Raw genomic sequence first — 19,903 nt, forward strand, 5'->3', positions numbered from 1 at the left:
TCATTGATTGTAAAGTTTCCTGTAATGAAAACCAGTTCTACTTGTCTTTTGTCTACGGCCACCCAAATCAAGCATTCAGACATTACACTTGGGAACAACTGATGAGAATTGGTATTAATAGAAAGAGGGAACCGTGGTTTGCACTTGGTGATTTTAATGAGATAGTCAGCAACCAAGAGAAGATAGGAGGCAGAGTACGCCCTGAAGCTTCCTTTCATGATTTCGGATCGATGATGAGAACTTGTGGTTTTACTGATCTTCAGTCTGTTGGGGATCGTTTCTCGTGGGCTGGTCAGAGAGGTTCTCACCTGGTTAGATGCTGTCTGGATCGCACAATGGCTACTGGTAGTTGGTTCGACCTATTTCCTGTCTCGCATACGGAGTATCTTGAGATGGGTGAATCAGACCATCGCCCAATGATCACATTCATGTCAGCAGAAAGAGAAAAACCTCGAAGATTCTTCAGATATGACAATAGAATGTTACATAAAGAAGGTTTTAAAGATACTGTGCGTAGAGGATGGTGTGGCATGGGACAATCTCAACTTGTTCGCATCCCGTTAACACAAAGAATCAGTCGTTGTCGTCAACATATATCTCAATGGAAGAGACTCAATAGAAACAACGCTGAGGAAAGGATTAGCTCCCTAAGAAATAAGTTGGATAACGCGGTTACCTCTACAGCTTTTTCCACAGAGGAAAGGAATGCTATCAAGGATGATCTTAATCAAGCATACCTTGAAGAAGAGATTTACTGGAAGCAGAAAAGTAGAATCACGTGGCTAAGGTCAGGGGACCGAAATACACGATATTTTCACGCGGTTACCAAAGCTAGAAGAACTAGAAATACTATAAGTTCCATTCAAGACGAGCATGGTGTCATACGTAAAGGTCATAAGGAAGTAGCTGAGGTGGCTACAACATACTTTCAGAACTTATTTTCTTCGGAGGAGATAAATTTGAATCTCTATAATGAAGTTTTTTTGGGATTCACACCGCGGGTTACTCAAGATATGAATGATGATCTAACAAAGCCGATTACTGAAGAAGAAGTTCAAGCTGCTTTGTTTGATATGGGACCTCATCGTGCTCCTGGACCTGACGGATTCTCAGCGGTTTTCTATCAGAAGTTCTGGTCAGAGTGTAAAGCAGATATAATGGAAGAAATAGATAAATTCTTCAATACAGGAGAGCTAGATCAACAACATAACCATACAAACCTCTGCCTCATTCCAAAGATATATCCCCCTATGGGTATGAAGGAGTTTCGCCCTATTGCTTTATGCAATGTCTCATACAAGATTATATCCAAAATATTGGTGAACCGGTTGAAGACTCATCTCCCTAATATTATTTCGGAGTATCAGAATGCTTTCATTCCAGGCAGGTTGATCTCAGACAACATTGTTGTGGCTCATGAAATATTCCACAGTCTCAAGGCTCGGAAGAGACAATCCAACTCATACATGGCGGTCAAGACTGATATCACAAAAGCTTATGACCGACTTGAATGGAAGTTCCTGCAAGAAACGATGCAGCATATGGGTTTTGGAGAGAAATGGATAAGCTGGATTATGGCTTGCGCATATCTACAGTTACTTTTTCGGTTCTTATAAATGGAGCTCCAGAGGGTTTTATCACTCCACAGAGAGGATTAAGACAAGGAGATCCTTTATCTCCTTATCTTTTTATCCTGTGTGCTGAAGTCTTATCTCACCTGTGCATCAAAGCTATGAATGACCGTTCTCTTCTTGGAGTAAAGATAGCAGTTCAGACACCGGCTGTAAACCACTTGCTATTCGCTGATGATTCACTGTTCTTCTCTTTGGCAAATGTAAAAGCGGAAAAGAAGTTGAAGAGCATCTTCTCAAAGTATGAGGCTGTCTCAGGTCAAGCTATTAACCTCAATAAATCTACAATTACTTTTGGAAGTAGGGTTCGAGCTGATATTAGAACAAGAATGCGGAATGTCTTAGGAATCCACAATGAAGGGGGTATTGGAAAATATTTATGATTGCCAGAGCAGTTTGGGTCAAGAAAGAGTGAGATGTTTGCATATATTGTGGATAAAGTTAAGCAAGTAGTACAAGGATGGAAACAGAAACACCTTACACAGGGAGGCAAGGAAGTACTACTCAAATCCATTGCATTGGCAATGCCTATATTCTCTATGAATATATTTCGGTTACCAAAGGACATTTGCGAGGAGATCAATGCAATTTTGGCAAGATTTTGGTGGGGTTCAGGTGAGAAAAGAGGACTGCATTGGTATGCTTGGAGGAGAGTATGCATACCTAAGAAGGAAGGAGGACTAGGATTTCGAGATTTGGAAAGTTTTAATCAAGCACTACTGGGGAAACAGGTATGGAGAATTCTACAGAACCCAAATATTTTGATGGCGAGGATTCTGAGAGCACGTTATTTCCCTGATGGAAATATATTAAATGCTACACTGAAGAGAAAGGCTTCTTATGCTTGGAAATCAATCCTCCATGGAAAGGAATTGATAGTAAAAGGGATGAGATATATAATTGGAAATGGAACAACAACCAAGATGTGGGAAGACTCCTGGTTAAGCTTACATCCACCTAGACCTCCACGACCAAGGAGAGACATCAATCACAACATGAAGGTTAGTGATTATATCAATGACAACAGAACGGGATGGAATATGGAAAAACTTCGAGAAGATGTAGTTGAGGAAGATCTTGCCACAATTCAGGCACTAAGGATTTCTTCTAAGGCTGAGCAAGATCTGTTGGGCTGGCACTACAATGATAACGATCTCTATACAGTAAAATCGGGGTATTGGCTGGCAACGCATCTCCCAGACAACAACTTTATACCACCGACTTACGGGAATGTCGAGCTGAAGAAAACAATATGGAATACAAAGCTACCAACTAAATTGCAACATTTTCTTTGGAGACTATCATCTCGGAGCATAGCTACAGGAAACAATCTGCGAAGACGACATGTAACAAGGGATGTGATATGCAAAAGATGCTGGTTAGAAGAAGAAACAGAGGAACATCTATTTTTCAATTTTCCTTATGCGAGGAAGATCTGGAGAGCTTCAGGTATAGATAATAGAATTATTACTAGCATGACTACAAGTTATGAAGAAAAAATAGAAGCATGTCTTCAAGTGTCAAACATGACGAGATTGAGTCATCTGCAAGATCTACCTGTTTGGGTTATGTGGAGAATCTGGAAAAGTAGAAATCTGCTACTATATCAGCATCGACAATTACATTGGAGGTATTTTTTGAGAAATGCTAGAAGTGATGCTCGAGAATGGAAGAATGTGGATCATCAAGACCCGGATGCATTACACTGTAATAGTGCTTCTTCTGCGGTAAGGAAAAAAGAAAGGTGGAAAGTACCACCCGCACAGTGGGTAAAATGCAATGTTGATGCATCATTTATAAACAATCAGATACCGGCGTGTGCTGGTTGGGTTGTTCGAGATGATAGAGGACGATATCAGGGAGCAGTACATGCTCAAGGTTATGCAGTTTGTTCATCTTTGGAAAGCGAATTCTAAGCTATCCTTATGGCACTACAACACTGCTGGAGGAAAGGATATAAGAAGATTATAATTGAATCTGATTGCAAACAAGCTATTGATATACTCAATGGAAAAGTTCTTCATTTTGCTTGCTACAACTGGAAAAGAGAAATAAAATGGTGGGCAGACAAGATAGAGGACGTCTCCTTCACATGGGTATATCGTAAAGCAAATAGGGTAGCTGATGTATTAGCAAAAAAAAGAACTTCCACTATGCCTAGCTTTTGCTTCTATTATTATGTTCCTACGTGTATAACAAATCTTCTTCATGAAGATTATGTACAAGGTTGATTTTAATAATAAAGTTGCTGTTAGAAAAAAGAAAAAGGAAGGAGTAATTAGTAACTGATAGATTTTAAAATAGAGTTATAGAAAAAATGGAAACAACCAATACGTTTACGATCAGGTCTTGAGAAAAGAAAAATAAATTACTAATTAACACGTGAATATTAGAAGAAAGGAAAAAAGAAAAACCTAGTTATTAAAAAAGAAAAGGAAATATACAATAATCGAATTTTTAAAAGAAGGAAAAAGGAAATAGAGCGGGTCCCGCTTAACAACATGACCTCTCTCCTATATAAACACACCGAGTCTCCTACAGAAATAGATTTTCACAGACACTCTTCGCTACTGCTGTGTCGATCACGTTCTCTCCCACTCTCTGTTTCAAATCCAGAAAACTAGGGTTTAGCAATGACGACAGCAACAAGTCTGGGTCGTGACCCGTTGTTCTTGTCCTCTTCCTTATCAAAATCTGATCGTGCGGCAGCGATAAAGATTAGGTTTGCAGATATAATTGTCAAGTCGAGTAGTAACAAGTCTGAGGCTATGATGACGATCAGAAGAGAGAAGAGACTTCTTCAGGAAAGGCAGCTTGAAGAAAAAGCCATGATCGAGGAAAGGATGAAACTCAGACAAGAGGAAAGGCTTGCGGTGCTGAAGATGGAAGAAGAAGAAAAAGCCATGATGGAGGAAAGGATGAGTCAGACAAGAGGAAAGACTTGCGATAATCAAGAAGGAAGAAGAAGAAGAAGCAAGATCAAACTGTAAGTTCGAACAAGATCCCTTGTCTGCCCAAAAAACCGAAAAAGACCTGTTAATTCTCATTGGCGGTTCCCGCAAGGCAAGAGATCGATCTTTGCTTAAAAAGTTTGGGTTGGTTTTAAAAACTGATCATATTGATGATGATCGTCTTTATGATCTTGAGGAAGGTGAAATCTTTTAGCGTACTAGTATCGTATCATAGTAGAGTTTGCATATAAACAGAGTTTGATTGGTTTTAACAAGTGATGCTTGATGATCTCGAAGAAGGTGGAATCGTTTAGAATCTGGTATTCTGACAATCTTTAATTTTTCTTTGTCTGTCTATGATAATGTAGAATTGTTTGATGGCTAATGGGTCTTTCTTTCTCTATAAAAAGTCTCTCGAGTTTTACGTCTTCTTTTTGACTGCTTTCAAAATCGTTAAACCCATTCAGAGTTTCTTAGTCTTCTTGGCTTCATTATACATGACAATTGACTTGGAACATGTAAGTTAATTAAGTTGCTCATCATCTACTTCAACCAATGTTTTGGCCATTCATCTCTGAAGGTGTGTAACCGATTTATTAGATATCATCAACTTGATTTGACTGCTCATGTCATTGCCTAAGCTTCATTGGATATTACACTGACACCAGAGGACATTGCCTTACGTTCCATGGTTCTGTTTTTATTTTGTCCTTTCATCCTTTGGATCTCTCTTTGATCTTTCTTCTTTCTGTTTCAATGAATTTTGTGAGGTCAAATGACTTCATGTATCCCATATTTTTTTTCTCGTGATATTTAACCATCTGCATGTAAGCAGCCACTCAGTGTCTAAATTTAGCAATTATGAGGAACAGCTAATTACGCTATCTTCTGTCAACATTTGTGTAACCGACTCTGTTTCTTACTTAGAAATTAGAATCCACCTTGAGCTTCCGTCTAACTTCTTATGCATATGCTTTGTGTTCATCAGATATGGGCCATGTGGCAGATCTTCCCAAACACCTCTCATTGACCATTCTGTTGCTGTATCTATTACCAATGGCTCAGGTAACACAAGTTTCTTTCAAACTGGTTCTGTTTTACCCTGTTAATAAATCATTTTCGTTGGACGATCTTCAACATTACTGAAAACATAGAATGTTGGATATAAATACCAAACTTGGATACATCATTATTTACTTAAAATCTTGTTTATTTAATAGTAAGTCGGGTATTGAACAAATGGCCTATTAGCTCAGTTGGTTAGAGCGTCGTGCTAATAACGCGAAGGTCACAGGTTCGAAACCTGTATAGGCCATTTCATTTTGGTTTCCTTTTTTATCACTCATTCTTTGTGATTTAGGAGGATTAGTCAGGCTTTGAATGAGCCAAGCTTCATTCTCTTCACAGCAAACCCACAGAAACAAGGCTCTGTTTCCAACGACAGTAGCAACGCATCACGCTTAATGTTTGCTTATAGCTGATTGCTCTTACTCTTAGTCAAGGAGAAGATCCAAGGCTAGGCTTTCCATCGACCTACAAAGATCAGAGGTATCAACATCTTATACAATAAAGTAGGATATGCTCAACTCGATCGTCATCGGTAATTACTCTCCTCTTTTGTAATCGATTCACATAAAACTGTATTTAGAAAGCTATACGAGTGGTTGAGGGATTAGGTTTTTGATATCCCGAATAGTCTGAGAGGACGGCTAACACGGAGGCGGAGGATGGGCTGGAGATGGAAGGAAGTTGGGTAGAAAGGACGCTGGAGGGAGTAGTATTGGTGATGAAGCTAGCTTGCAGCGATGAAGTAGCGGACAGAGATGATGGCGATAGTTGATTATAACATGAGAGGTAAGTATTTCCGTGAGTGAGTGATAGAATGATTATGATGGTAGCTTATTTTCTTTGAAGTAAATTGTCAAAGAGGTATACTGAACAGCTTTTGCAATGTCTCCACCTGCTAAAAAGTTCTACAGAAGCAGAGGAAAAAAAGATCTAACTCTTGGTAAGTTTCAAGTGTATAAGAGCTGGTTATTGACTCCAAATTTTGTTTCTTACAATTATTATTATGCTTGCTATCTTTGAGTCTTCATTATCTTCCTCATTGTTCTATTCTTTAATTTTTGTCCAGCTGTGGATTTTTTTGACATAGACTGAAAGCTTGAGATGTTGTTCCAGTTGTAAAAAGGATGATTTTTTTTAATAATATGTAAAATTCCATTGGTTACCTGCAGACAAAGACATGGAAAAGGATACGTGCAACTTTAAGTCAATGACATATGATGATCCAATGGATTTTGGGTTTGGCTTACCAGAAAATAAAGATAAGAAGCAGAATTCGTTCAAGGTGTGAGTGTAACAAACATCATATGCTTCTTAGACGTATCCTTTTGATCATAATGTGGGTAAAGTTTACTCTTCTCAGATGCTCAGTACACTCACGTGAGCTTCACTTCCCGTTCTCGCTATATTACCTTGCCATAAAATTGATATGGTAAGAGCTTAATGATGTATAGAATGTGATTATTATCTTTTAAGTTGAAGGCATGGTTTCTATATGGTGTGTTTATGAAATTCATATGTATAACAGAGATGATGAGCTTTCTGTATTGAAAGTGGGGGTCTTCTTTTGATATCCCAGAATTGATTTGCTTTAATTTGAGTTGTTAGATGTGACCACGAGGAGGCAAATTCAGTAGACGAGCGTTTGTCATTTCTTTCATGATACTGAGGACAGTGACTTGAAAATGCTTCAGAAGGTTAGTTTGATGAGCTGTTTTTTAATTATTCGGAGGATATGATATAGATATATTCGGTGAGGTTTGAGGAGTTTAGATTTCTGAGTTTCGTATGAAAGTGAAACATTTTATCGAGCTTTGATTTTAATGAGACTGTTGAGTTTAGAAACTATCAGTGTTGGTTATTGCTGTGGAGTTTCTAATATATCACCTCTTTTGTGTTGAAATCTCCCAGAAAACAGAGGTGGTATTCTTCTTCTTGAAGGTAAAACATAAGCCAAATTGAAGAGAAGTATCAGAAGAGCAAGGGTTGCAAGATAAACCATTCTTTCGCTTCTATTAAGAGAAACCATGTCGTCTGAAAAAGACAGAAACGTCTACCGAAGCCTCTTCAGTTTGCTCTGACTCTACACCGACAAATATATGAACTCATGTTGTCTCTCAGTTCTGACTCATGCCCAACTCCCCCACCACAAATTCTTACACAACAATAGACAAGGATAGAACAAACTTTATCTGATCACCGCCCATACAGGTTTGATTGATGGACTACGCCCTACATACTACGACTTCACATCAAGAGGTTAGAACTTACCTACCATTCTTCTCATGTTTTTACAGCAATTCACCATGAAAAGAAATTATGAAATATATTTTTTGGTCAATATTGCAGGCTCTGCAATAGTTTCAAATTACATAAATTAAATGTAAATGTAAATCATCAATACAGCTTCATGCACTCCGAACCAAGGTGATTTTAATCCCTCCCTAAATTATTCACTCTCTATTATATAGAGACAAGTCTGTTCCACTGTGTAACGTGGTGATATATTCATACTTTCTTTCATACAAGATATTCAATTGATAGTGAGAACTCAGACACTATACAATTTATAGCAAACGTCATCCCCAGTCCAGCACCAACCAACGCTGATTCTCCACAAGGAAGCATTGCTTACGGAATAATACTCACCGACATCTTCCAAAACAGGTGAAAATCTGAAAATTTCTTAAGAAATATTACCTCATATTCCATTGGTAGGAAATATTGTTCCCAAGTACCAAACAAACACATTTAAGCTTCACTTGCTTGGAGCCAGTAAGTTTCTGTGTTTTTTTTTGCTTGGAATATTGCTAACTATAAAGAGCTAAATATAAAGAAGAAGATCTTTACAGTTTATCAAATTTTGGGTACTAATTCTATCTGCAAAGCTCATGTTATTTCTTATATATAACATTCATGTTACAGGCGATCCAACGGACGAAAGGTATGAGAAAATAGAGACATATCACATCTGTTGGGGATGGATTTAACCCATCCACAAAGCCCATCGAACAAAGGGCCCAATCCAGCAGATCGAGTCAACCTCGGCTCGGAAGCCGATTCTCGGGGTATCGGCTTAGCCAGGAAACGCTGTTAGTCGAAGCAGAGAGCAAACGAAGCGGGACCAATCGACTAAGCGGCTCGGAGCGATCACCTCCTAATCAGGCCCGGAGGGCCGACAAGGCCCAATCAGTAAAAGGAGATTAGGTTAAGGTAATCGAACAGAGTATAAAAGGAGAGGAAAGCAAAGGAGAAAGGCATCGACACTTAGCTACACAAACTTAGCGGCGAGATTAGGGTTTATCATCCGTACAATCATCTCTCTGCTATTTGTACTTTTCCGGTTTAAGCTCTCACGAGCTCCGACTTGCTTTTACTTTCTCCACCTTTGTAACATCATCTCGAAATCTAATAAACGCCTCTGTTCGACCCATTTCTAGTATTGTTTACTTCACCCGAGACCAAACTCACCTTAAACAATTGGCGCCCACCGTGGGGCCGAACAGACCCAGCGTTTCTAGACCGATATGACCACCGGAGGTACGAACCCTGATACCTCAGGAGAGGAGCCGGCACTCACGCCTCCTCCGCCTCCTCCCCTCCTCTCGTCGGAATTCATGAGTTCAGTCATAGCCCGACTTGCTCATCAAGAAGAAGTTCAGAAGACGACGAATGATCAGCTCGCCGCCATTGTCGCTGCTCTTAGCGCCTCCACCGGCAACTCACAACCGCTCCGTCGTTACCTCTTCAATACAAACCCTCCTACTCCGGCAGAAGGACGAACGACGAACCCAGTCGATCCCACTCTTCAACTCGCGGAAACCCTAGCCGCCGATGCTTCTCCTGCAGCGTCAGATCCATCAACTGTCCGAGAAATCGCTGAGCTTAAACTAAATTTCCAACAAATGAGTTCGAGGATCCACCAAGCAACGAGCGCAGTACCCGAGATTGACAGTGTCATCGCATCAACATCGCGTACTCCTTTCACCGAGGAACTGACGGAGGTCAAACTCCGAAAGATGGACAAGTTGCGTCTTCCGGAATACAAACCAGGAGGAGATCCCGTCGAGCACTTGACGGCTTTTAATATTGCGGTAGCGAGGGCCAGACTCGCCCCCGATGAAAGAGACGCGGGATACTGCCAACTTTTCATTGAAACACTCAACGAGCAAGCCTTAACCTGGTTCTCGGGACTCGAAGAGAATTCAATTAGAAGCTTCAAAGAGCTCTCCTCGGCTTTTCTCAAGACTTATATCATGTTCACCAAGCGTGAAGCAACGGCGTCGACTCTCTGGAACCTCAAGCAAACGAAGGATCAGAATCTTCGCGATTACATGGAACGTTTTAAGTCGGTCGTGTCAAGAATCAATATCCCAGACCACATCGCCGTCGATGCCTTGAGGAACAATCTCCTTGTGGAATGTAAGTTCCGAGAAGATCTCTATCGATGCACCGCCACGACGTTGCAAGATGCCGTTGCTCGTTCTCACAACTTCATTCGTATGGAAGAAGACACTAAAGCCATCTTGAGCAAGCACAACTCGGCGAAGCAATCGGCGCCTAAAAATGCCGCCACAGCTCACGTCGAACCTCGTCAGCATGCTCCAAGCGACAAAAATAACCGTAAGAACGGTCTCCTTTACGTCGTCGACGAAAACGGGAAGAAGTGGAACACCTTTCATCGGGAAACCGATCCTCCAAGCGAATCCCCCCGAGCAACAGCGCCAGCCACGGTCGCCCAGGTCGATTCGGCAGCGGGATCTTCCCGGACCCCACCAGGGCTTACTAAATCGTGCAAACTCCACGGTGTAAAAGGTCACGACACTTCGGAGTGCAAAACACTTTTTGCGCAATTCCTCTCCTCACTCGAAAGCGGTGAAATTAAGATTCCTCCTCCGAAGCCAAAAAGCGAGAACAGTTGGAGCAGAAACAAGGACAGGAAAAATCAGCGAAAAAATCAAGCAAAACCGCGTCAAGACGACCAAAAACCAAAGGTCGCCGAGCAAATCCCACATCAAGACGATGATGGTGACGCCTCAGCTGACGAAGATCCGCCGGCAGCCAGACAAAGGATTGAAGTCATTCGAGCCCAACCGGAGTCCTCATCAGACGAAGAGAGCGATCTCGAGGAAGCCCTCGACCCGTTGGACTTACGTGTACTCCTCAAACGAAAGACCACGCCAACGAATGACAAGACTCCCGGATCATCCGATCTCCGAGTCGAGCTCAATGCTAAAAGAACTAAGCATTCGCTGAGCCCAGGATCCTCATTGGTAACTACGGAAGGCAATCCTATCGTCGATCTACGAGATCAGCTTAACGCGCGAGTCGGTGATTTGCGTGCAAAACTGGACCACAAAAAGGCCGGGTCGCCGAAAGAAAGCGAAGACCTCCGAGCTCTTCTCACCAGGAAGCAATCAAGTGTCAGGCCGCGGATCAACGTGATTATGGGAGGATCTCCACCTTGCGGGGACTCCGTACGAGCAGTCAAAGATCACCGACGAATGGTGGACACCTCGCAGCGCTGGCCGCAGAAGTTCCCAACTGATCTCCCAATCTCCTTCTCAACTGAAGACCTTGTCGGAGTAACTTTCCCTCACAACGATCCTCTCCTCGTCGTTTTAGCCATCGATAAGTACGACGTCACCAAAGTGCTGATCGATACTGGCAGCTCGGTCGATATCATTTTTCGCGAAACTCTCGTAAAAATGGGAATCGACTTAAAAGACGTGAAACCGTCATCCAGGACTCTCACCGGCTTTAACGGTTCTTCCGAAGTAATCATGGGAACTATCCGTCTCTCGGTACAAGCAGAGGGAGTAGCACGGATGGTCAAGTTCTCGGTAGTCAGCACCAAGGCTCCCTACCACGTGATACTAGGCACTCCATGGTTGTACTCCATGCGTGCAATCGCATCCACGTACCATCAGTGCGTCAAATTCCCGGGAATGGATGGCACGACTAAGACAGTGAGAGGAGATCAACGGGCCGCGCGAGATCTCTTAATCGCCACGGTCAAACTGCAGCGATCTCAGTCACTAGTCAACTCGATCTCACCTCCTATCAGCAAGATCTGCCCACAAAAGGAAGAGGTGCTCGAAGTCCCAGTCGACGAATCGGATCCAAGTAAAGTGCTACGAGTAGGCGCTTATCTGTCGGACGAGATGCAACGTGATATCACGGATTTCCTGAAGCAAAACTTGTCTACCTTTGCCTGGTCGATGACTGACATGCAGGGAATCGACCAGTCCATCACGACTCACGAGCTAAACGTAGACCCAAATATTAAGCCCATCCGACAGAAGAGACGAAAGTTGGGTCCCGAAAGATCCAAAGCAGTTGTCGAGGAAGTCGAGCGCTTACTAAGCGCGGGCTCAATAGCAGAAGTTCGTTACCCGGAATGGCTCGCTAACCCGGTGGTTGTCAAGAAGAAAAACGGCAAGTGGCGCATGTGCGTCGATTTTACTGACCTCAACAAAGCCTGCCCAAAAGACAGCTACCCACTTCCGAACATCGACAGATTGGTCGAGTCAACTGCTGGCAATGAAATGCTCACGTTTATGGACGCTTTCTCGGGATACAACCAGATCATGATGCATCCCGACGATCGAGAGAAGACGTCGTTCATAACGGATCGAGGAACTTACTGCTACAAAGTAATGCCCTTCGGGCTGAAGAATGCCGGTGCGACGTACCAGCGACTTGTCAACCGCATGTTCGCTAAACAGCTCGGTACAACGATGGAAGTCTACATCGATGACATGCTCGTCAAATCAGTCCGAGCAAACGACCACCTGGCACACTTAAGGGAGTGTTTCGACATCCTAAACGCGTACAAGATGAAGCTAAACCCGGCCAAATGCACTTTCGGGGTATCGTCCGGAGAATTCCTTGGCTACATAGTGACGCAGCGGGGAATCGAAGCAAACCCGAAGCAAATATCAGCTGTCCTTGATCTCCCCAGTCCGAGAAACTGCCGAGAAGTCCAACGACTAACAGGCCGAATCGCAGCGCTTAATCGTTTCATCTCCCGATCCACCGATAAATGCCTCCCATTCTACGATCTCCTCCGAGGAAACAAGAAATTCATTTGGGACGATAAATGTGAGGAGGCTTTTAGTCAGCTCAAACATTACCTGACGACGCCCCCTATCCTGGCAAAGCCGGACATAGGCGACGTTTTATCTCTCTACATTGCGGTCTCATCCGCCGCAGTCAGCAGCGTGCTAATCAAGGAGGACCGAGGAGAACAACGACCTGTTTTCTACATGAGCAGGAGGATGACCGGACCAGAAACCCGGTACCCGACACTTGAAAAGATGGCCCTGGCCGTCGTCGAATCAGCGAGGAAACTCCGCCCATATTTTCAGTCACATTCGGTAGAAGTTCTCACCGACCAGCCGCTCAGAACTGTCCTGCAAAACACGAACAGAGCTGGCCGTCTTACCAAATGGGCGATCGAACTCGGAGAGCTCGACATCACCTTAAAGTGTAGAACCGCCGCTAAGGCTCAAGTCCTCGCCGATTTCCTCGTGGAGTTATCTCCGGAACTCGCTCAAGATTTGGAAACCTCGGATTCAACATGGATCCTGCATGTCGACGGTTCCTCGACAAACAAAGGCTCTGGAGCAGGAGTTCAGCTTCAATCCCCATCGGGAGAACTCATTCGACAGTCGTTCAGTTTCGGTTTCCCAGCATCAAACAACGAAGCAGAGTATGAGTCACTCATCGCCGGCCTTCGCCTCGCCAAAGCAGTCAAGGCTAAGCGACTCAGTGCATACTGCGACTCACAGCTCGTCGCCAGTCAGTTCAGCGGTGATTACGATGCGCGCAACGATAGAATGGATGCTTACCTCCGAGTCGTACAAGCATTGGCTAAAGAGTTCGAATTCTTCGAGCTCACAAAGGTTCCTCGTGGAGAAAATGTCTGTGCGGATGCGTTAGCAGCACTCGGAAGCAAGCTACGCGATCAAGTCAAAAGGACTATTCCAATCCACCGAATCGAGAAACCAAGCATCGACATCTCAACGGAATCAGCTAACTTCGTCACCACAGAACCGAAACAACGCCCTTATCTGAGACCAACGACGACTCCGAGATGACAGACCAAGATCAGCTACTACCCGACTGGAGGACTGAATTCATCCAATATCTCACCGCGGGCACACTTCCAACGGATAAATGGGCCGCAAGACGATTAAAGAGGCGCAGCGCGCACTACGTCGTCATGGAAGAAGAACTCCACCGAGTAACGGCTAACAAGGTCCTCCTGAAATGCATTTTCGCCGAGCAAACACATTTAGTAATGGCAGAAACTCACGAAGGAGCGGGTGGAAACCACTCTGGAGGTCGATCACTAGCCTTGAAAATTCGGAACTTGGGATTTTTCTGGCCAACTATGAATACCGACTGCGAAGCATATGCCCGGCGATGCGACAAATGCCAACGACACGCTCCGAGTATCCACAGTCCAACCGAGCTACTGCGAACTTCCGCAGCACCTTACCCATTCATGCGATGGGGGATGGATATCATCGGACCAATGCCGAATTCTCGCCAACGTCGCTTCGTGCTGGTATTGACCGACTATTTCACCAAATGGATTGAAGCAGAAGCCTTCGCGCAGGTTACAGAGAAGGAGGTTCGCGGCTTTGTTTGGAAGAACATTATCTGTCGCCACGGCCTACCATACGAGATCGTGACGGACAACGGATCACAGTTTATGGCCGGAAACTTTAAAGATTTCTGCAACAAGTGGAACATCCGACTAAGCCCTTCAACGCCGAGGTATCCTCAAGGAAACGGACAAGCAGAATCCTCGAATAAGATCATCATCGACGGAATCAAGAAGCGCCTCGATCTCAAAAAGGGACATTGGGCCGATGAACTCGACGGCGTGCTCTGGTCGCATCGGACAACCCCCCGAGGAGCAACAAAATCTACTCCCTTCTCACTCGCTTACGGGATGGAGGCGATGGCTCCGGCCGAGGTCAATGTAACGAGTCTCCGCCGGTCTAAGATGCCTCAGCACGTTGAGCTTAACCAAGAGATGCTGCTAGATGCCCTCGATGGGCTAGAAGAGAAGCGCGACCAAGCCTTACTTCGGATCCAGAATTACCAAAACCAAATCGAGAGCTATTACAACAAGAAGGTCCGCTCGCGTCCTCTCGAGCTCGGTGATCTGGTCATGAGAAAAGTCTTCGAGAACACCAAAGAGCCCAACGCTGGAAAACTCGGTGCGAATTGGGAAGGACCATATAAAATCACTCGAGTCGTCAAACCAGGAGTATACCGACTCGAGACTTCCCGCGGAGAGGCAGTCCCACGAGCTTTGAACTCCATGCATCTTCGCCGTTTTTACTCATAAAATGAGTAACTTTTCAGAGCGAGTAAAATGATCTACATCACCTTTTTGCTCGCGCCAAAAAAAAAAAAAAAAAAAAAAAAAACCGAGCAGATGCACCCTACGGTCACTTCTACTCGCCCAAGTAAATGACTACCAAGTCACTTTTACTCGGACTAAAACGAACTACGAAAGGCTTGATCCTCCTCGGAGGTACGTAGGCATCCCCTCTACGGGGTCCAGCCCCAACAACCCAAACAAAAAAAAAAGTTTTACTCATCTCGTTCCTCTCACGAGCAAACGATGCCAGCCCCTTAACTCGAAAAGCGGCGCACGAGCACTCGCCCAAATTAATCGAACGTATCCTGATCAGATATCGAACGAAGGGAAAAACAGAGTCACCGATGATGTAAATCATTGACCAAATTCACGAAGTGGAATTTCGGATCTTATCGCAAATCGAAAAATAATGAGTTGGCCGACCAAATTTTCTCGATTACGGCGTAGCATTCAGATACCTTTCCCTCGGAAACTTATCAAAAAGAAAATTCTTGTCTTAACTCTTTCCCGACTTATCACAAGAAAGAATAGTGGGATTGAGTTAACGAGCAACGAATAATTTCATAATCGACTAAGACGTTAGCGGTTATCCGTAACATACTTAAAAGAAAAAACACTTGGTAATCATTCAAAGTTTAAAAAAAAAAGGGCAAAGGAAACCTTCCGAGTACTTAAACAACAACAGAGACAAGTTCAAAGGCTTCAAGGAGCCGAAATAGAAAAATTTTACAACAGATGACGACAGGCATCAATCAACCACGGGAGGATCCTCGTTGCCGCGGCCATCTCCTTCTCCGGGACCCGAGACACGACCAAATTTGGTTGGGGCTGGCGCAGTCGCGTCTGCAGTAGGCATCCCCGCAAGAGCATCATCACCTTTCTCCGGGTCCTCTGACGACGAAGCAGATGAGCTGGCATTCTTCGATGCCTTAGCAGGGGAATCCGTTAGCACGATAGTCGGCACGGCTCCGTCCTTCAAAACAACCGCTCCTGCTGATGCCTGCTTCGCAGGGTCAATGTCTTGGTCGGTGGGCTGGTTGGAGGATACAGCAGTTTGAGCGGGCTTCTCCACCGGATCTTCAGGACGAAGAGGAGTACGCAGAGCAATAGCGGCCTCCGAATCGATCAATTAATATTTGACCCAAACGGGTCAAGCTGACGCCAAATTTCCTCGATCAAAAATCGAGACTCCAACACTAGCGGAGAAAGGCAAAGATCTTCCGCCGGAATCTCCTTTACCTCCAAACGCTCTGCTTCTTCCTCGTAGTGCTTCTCTTGCCCGATGAAGAAGTCGATGGTTTCCTGCGGGATCTCAACACCAGAGGCCTTGATCTGCTCGAGACATTTCCTCGTCCCGAAGGCTTGACTATAGAGACACCGAGCATCGTCGTATTTGTCCCTTTGTCCTCACGAAGGGAAATCCTGTGAAAGCGTTTCTCGGCTTTAGCGATCATGGCAATCAGCACGCGAACCCTCTCGTGCGTGACCTCGTATTTACGAGATTTCCGAAGCCTGTCCATCTCCTCGGAATGCCTTAGCAATTCCGCAGCCATTTTTGCCTCTAGATCAGCCTTTTCCTTCCGCTGCTTATCCACCACGAACTCGAGATTGTTCATCGCCTCCTTACACATCTGCAGTTCAGCCGCGTCAGATGTTCGCGTCTCGTCAAACGCTTTCCTGAGAGATTTCTCCCGAGCAATGGCTTCAGCCTTTTCCCGCGAAGACACCCGAAGAGCCTCCTCCGCTTTTCTTCTTGGCTCGCTCTCACGGATCTGCTCTCTAGCCCGCCTGAGGGCTGTGTCATACTTCCCGACCAGAACATTCCAGTCGCCGTGGCTCTGATCAAAACACAAAAAGACTTAGCCAAAATAATTTAAGGTTCGGAAAAGAAGGGAACGAACAACCGCTTACCTTTACAGACGAGCAAGAGGCGTGCTCATACTCATCTTTGAAGATGAGATCTCCCACCGAAGGGAGTTGATCGGGACCGCCTTTGACCAACCGTAACAGGCGAGCACAATCTTCCGGGTAGCAAGCCAGCGGAAGCTCACGGTTAAACTCGAATCTGAACCCATCTGCCGGGGTTTCCTTAGGGCGACCGGATACTCGGGTCTCAGATCCCTCCGTGACATGAGCAGGGGACTCATTCCTCAAGCGGTCCCGCTGTCCTCCCGAAGTCGATATTCCCCTCGGAACCTCAGTAGAACGCAGATCACCGGCCAAGGCTCCACGGGATACCTCCTCGGTGACTCGACTCTCCCGTCTCCGTCGGCGGAGGGCGATGGTCTCGTTCTCATCATCCTCCGAGGTCCCAACCTCAGGGATAGCTTCAGGAACTAGAGCCTGAAGTTCCTCTTCGCAGACCGAGGATGAGCGGGGCGGAGCCGTTCTTTCTTCTTCATCCTCTTCTTCTTGGGAATATCTTCAGAAGGCGGGTCCCCGGCTTTCCTTTTCTTCCCCCCTTTCTTAGAAGAACCATCCGCACCAGGATGTTCCGGCTCGGAGGAATCCTTCGGACCCCCGGCACTTTTCTTGCTCTTCTTCGAGCTTTTACCCTGCGAGGAGCCGCCAGTACGCGCCTGCTCAGTGGCAATTGGAGTCGCCTCTACGACCTCCAGTCCCGAAGGACCAACCCTGTTCTCAGAAGCGCCTCGCTTGGCACCGATCTTCCCGGCTACAATAAGACTAAGGTCTGGTAGTTGCTTCATCGTTTTAGCTCGGTTGATCTCCTTCTGCTCGGCTCTCGTAAAGAGGGATAATCTCTTCGATGTCGATTGGTTAATATGAGGATGCGGTTCCGAGATCCAGCTTTCTGCAAAAAGAGAAATCCTTAATAGACATCGTTCATTTACTCGAGAACATAGAAAGGTAGTGGAAACTTACGGTTGGCAATCCGGTCTACAGATCTCTGAATTCTCTCTCGAGTAAAATCCTCCCAGTGATCTTGCTTCTGCAACGCAACAATTCGAGCACTCTCCCTCCAATCCTCGGGGTACGTGGCGAGATTCGGGTGACCAACTAAAAAAAAAAAAAAGAAGAAAAACACACGTTAGACGAGCACACGCTACAATCATCACGAAAGGCAGTGTGCAGTACCCATCTCCGCATTCCAAAGAACGCGATAACCAGACTTCGGAGGTTCCTCGAACGCTGACCTGTTCGACTTCACATAGAAGTACGAACGTTGCCAATCCGAGGTTTTGGTCGGATACCCCGTAACCACGTTGTAGTTTGGGCGCATCCTCGTCGAGACGAGCCCATCATCGGAAATTGAAACCGAGGTCAATTCTTCAAACGACCTCACACTCATCGACGTCCCCGCCTCGGCCGCAATTACCGATAGAACGACCATCAACCGAAGAGACCCGTTCATCAGCTGGCTTAAAGCGACTCCTCTGCGGAACGCATAAGTCGTGACGATTCGAGGAATCGGGAACCACAGCTTCGTGTCATTCCGGAAATATGACTCGTAGATGCACTGATACCCCTTCGGGGGCGACCAAGGCCTCTGATCCCGCTTTGGAATGATGAACGAGACCCCGTGTGCATTGAGATCTCGGAGAATAGCCTCCACCGACTCCACGGTGGACTTCGTCCTCTCGACGTTGGACCAATCTTGTCCATCGACGACCGAAGGTCGAATTCTCCAAACCTCCAGTGGGCTCTCCTCGGCGAAGATGTTCCCAGGGTAGTAGCTGATCGGAACAATCGAGGCGTCGACCGCTTCTTGACCGTCGTCGTCACCCCGGAACTGTTCTCTTGCTTCCGAGACCAAAAGACGCTGCGCTAAATCCATATTCTCCGTATCCATCATTGCTCCGTGATGGATACTGTCAGGATTCTCAGCAGAATCCCGAGAAGATACCGCCCCCTTTCCTTTTTGTTCTCGCGTCAAACGATGCGACGACATCTCGGATAATCGCAGATCTAAAAACAGAGATAAAGAGAGAGAAGGAGCGTAGAGAGAGAAAGTACCTTTAGCGCTGCGGAGAGAAAAATGAAAAGAAGTGGAGAGGGGTGCGCTATTTATAGGGAGAGATAAGCGCAGGGATCAAGGCGTCATCATTACGCCTAATAAGGCCTAAGTGGGCCTAAACCCAATTAGGCGCGTGATCGACAGATGCGTCGATCCGTCTTCTCGATCCGTAAGCGTTTATCTCACGATCGCAACGCGTGATAAACAGATGCGTCGATCCATTTCCTCGGTTGAGAAGCGTTGATAAACGGATTGACTCCTCAACGATCAGTCACTTGCTCGGATTGAACCTTTTGTTCTCCGAACTAAAGATATCAAATTCATCGAAGATCGATTGCTCGACCATCAATGAACTGGGGGGGGACTTACTGTTGGGGATGGATTTAACCCATCCACAAAGCCCATCGAACAAAGGGCCAATCAGCAGATCGAGTCAACCTCGGCTCGGAAGCCGATTCTCGGGGTATCGGCTTAGCCAGGAAACGCTGTTAGTCGAAGCAGAGAGCAAACGAAGCGGGACCAATCGACTAAGCGGCTCGGAGCGATCACCTCCTAATCAGGCCCGAAGGGCCGACAAGGCCCAATCAGTAAAAGGAGATTAGGTTAAGGTAATCGAACAGAGTATAAAAGGAGAGGAAAGCAAAGGAGAAAGGCATCGACACTTAGCTACACAAACAAACTTAGGGCTGATGAGATTAGGGTTATCATCGTACAATCATCTCTCTGCTATTTGTACTTTTCCGGTTTAAGCTCTCACGAGCTCCGGCTTGCTTTTACTTTCTCCACCTTTGTAACATCATCTCGAAATCTAATAAACGCCTCTGTTCGACCCATTTCTAGTATTGTTTACTTCACCCGAGACCAAACTCACCTTAAA

General features: G+C 45.3%; 2 protein-coding genes and 1 non-coding gene across 3 annotated transcripts; all 3 read left to right on the forward strand.

The window, feature by feature from the left end:
- Nucleotides 1-101: 101 nt before the first annotated feature.
- LOC103849567 lies at nt 102-3,602 on the forward strand. Its single transcript, XM_009126329.2, has 5 exons — nt 102-1,545; nt 1,707-1,994; nt 2,073-3,080; nt 3,283-3,358; nt 3,440-3,602. Exons 1-5 carry the CDS (start codon nt 102-104, stop codon nt 3,600-3,602), a joined length of 2,979 nt encoding a protein of 992 aa, XP_009124577.2.
- A 1,977-nt stretch (nt 3,603-5,579) lies between these two features.
- On the forward strand, nt 5,580-13,749 carry LOC103849560. The gene is made up of 8 exons (XM_033273545.1): nt 5,580-6,182; nt 6,279-6,436; nt 6,554-6,590; nt 6,820-7,344; nt 7,559-7,906; nt 7,997-8,074; nt 8,177-8,314; nt 8,573-13,749. The coding sequence occupies exon 8, from the start codon at nt 9,175-9,177 to the stop codon at nt 13,747-13,749; it is 4,575 nt and encodes a 1,524-aa protein (XP_033129436.1). The 5' UTR covers nt 5,580-6,182; nt 6,279-6,436; nt 6,554-6,590; nt 6,820-7,344; nt 7,559-7,906; nt 7,997-8,074; nt 8,177-8,314; nt 8,573-9,174.
- Nucleotides 5,824-5,897, forward strand: TRNAI-AAU. Its single transcript has one exon. It is a non-coding gene; the product is annotated as a tRNA-Ile (tRNA).
- Nucleotides 13,750-19,903: the final 6,154 nt, after the last annotated feature.

The sequence above is a fragment of the Brassica rapa genome, chromosome A06 (genome assembly GCF_000309985.2).
Source record: "Brassica rapa cultivar Chiifu-401-42 chromosome A06, CAAS_Brap_v3.01, whole genome shotgun sequence".
NCBI lineage: Eukaryota > Viridiplantae > Streptophyta > Magnoliopsida > Brassicales > Brassicaceae > Brassica > Brassica rapa.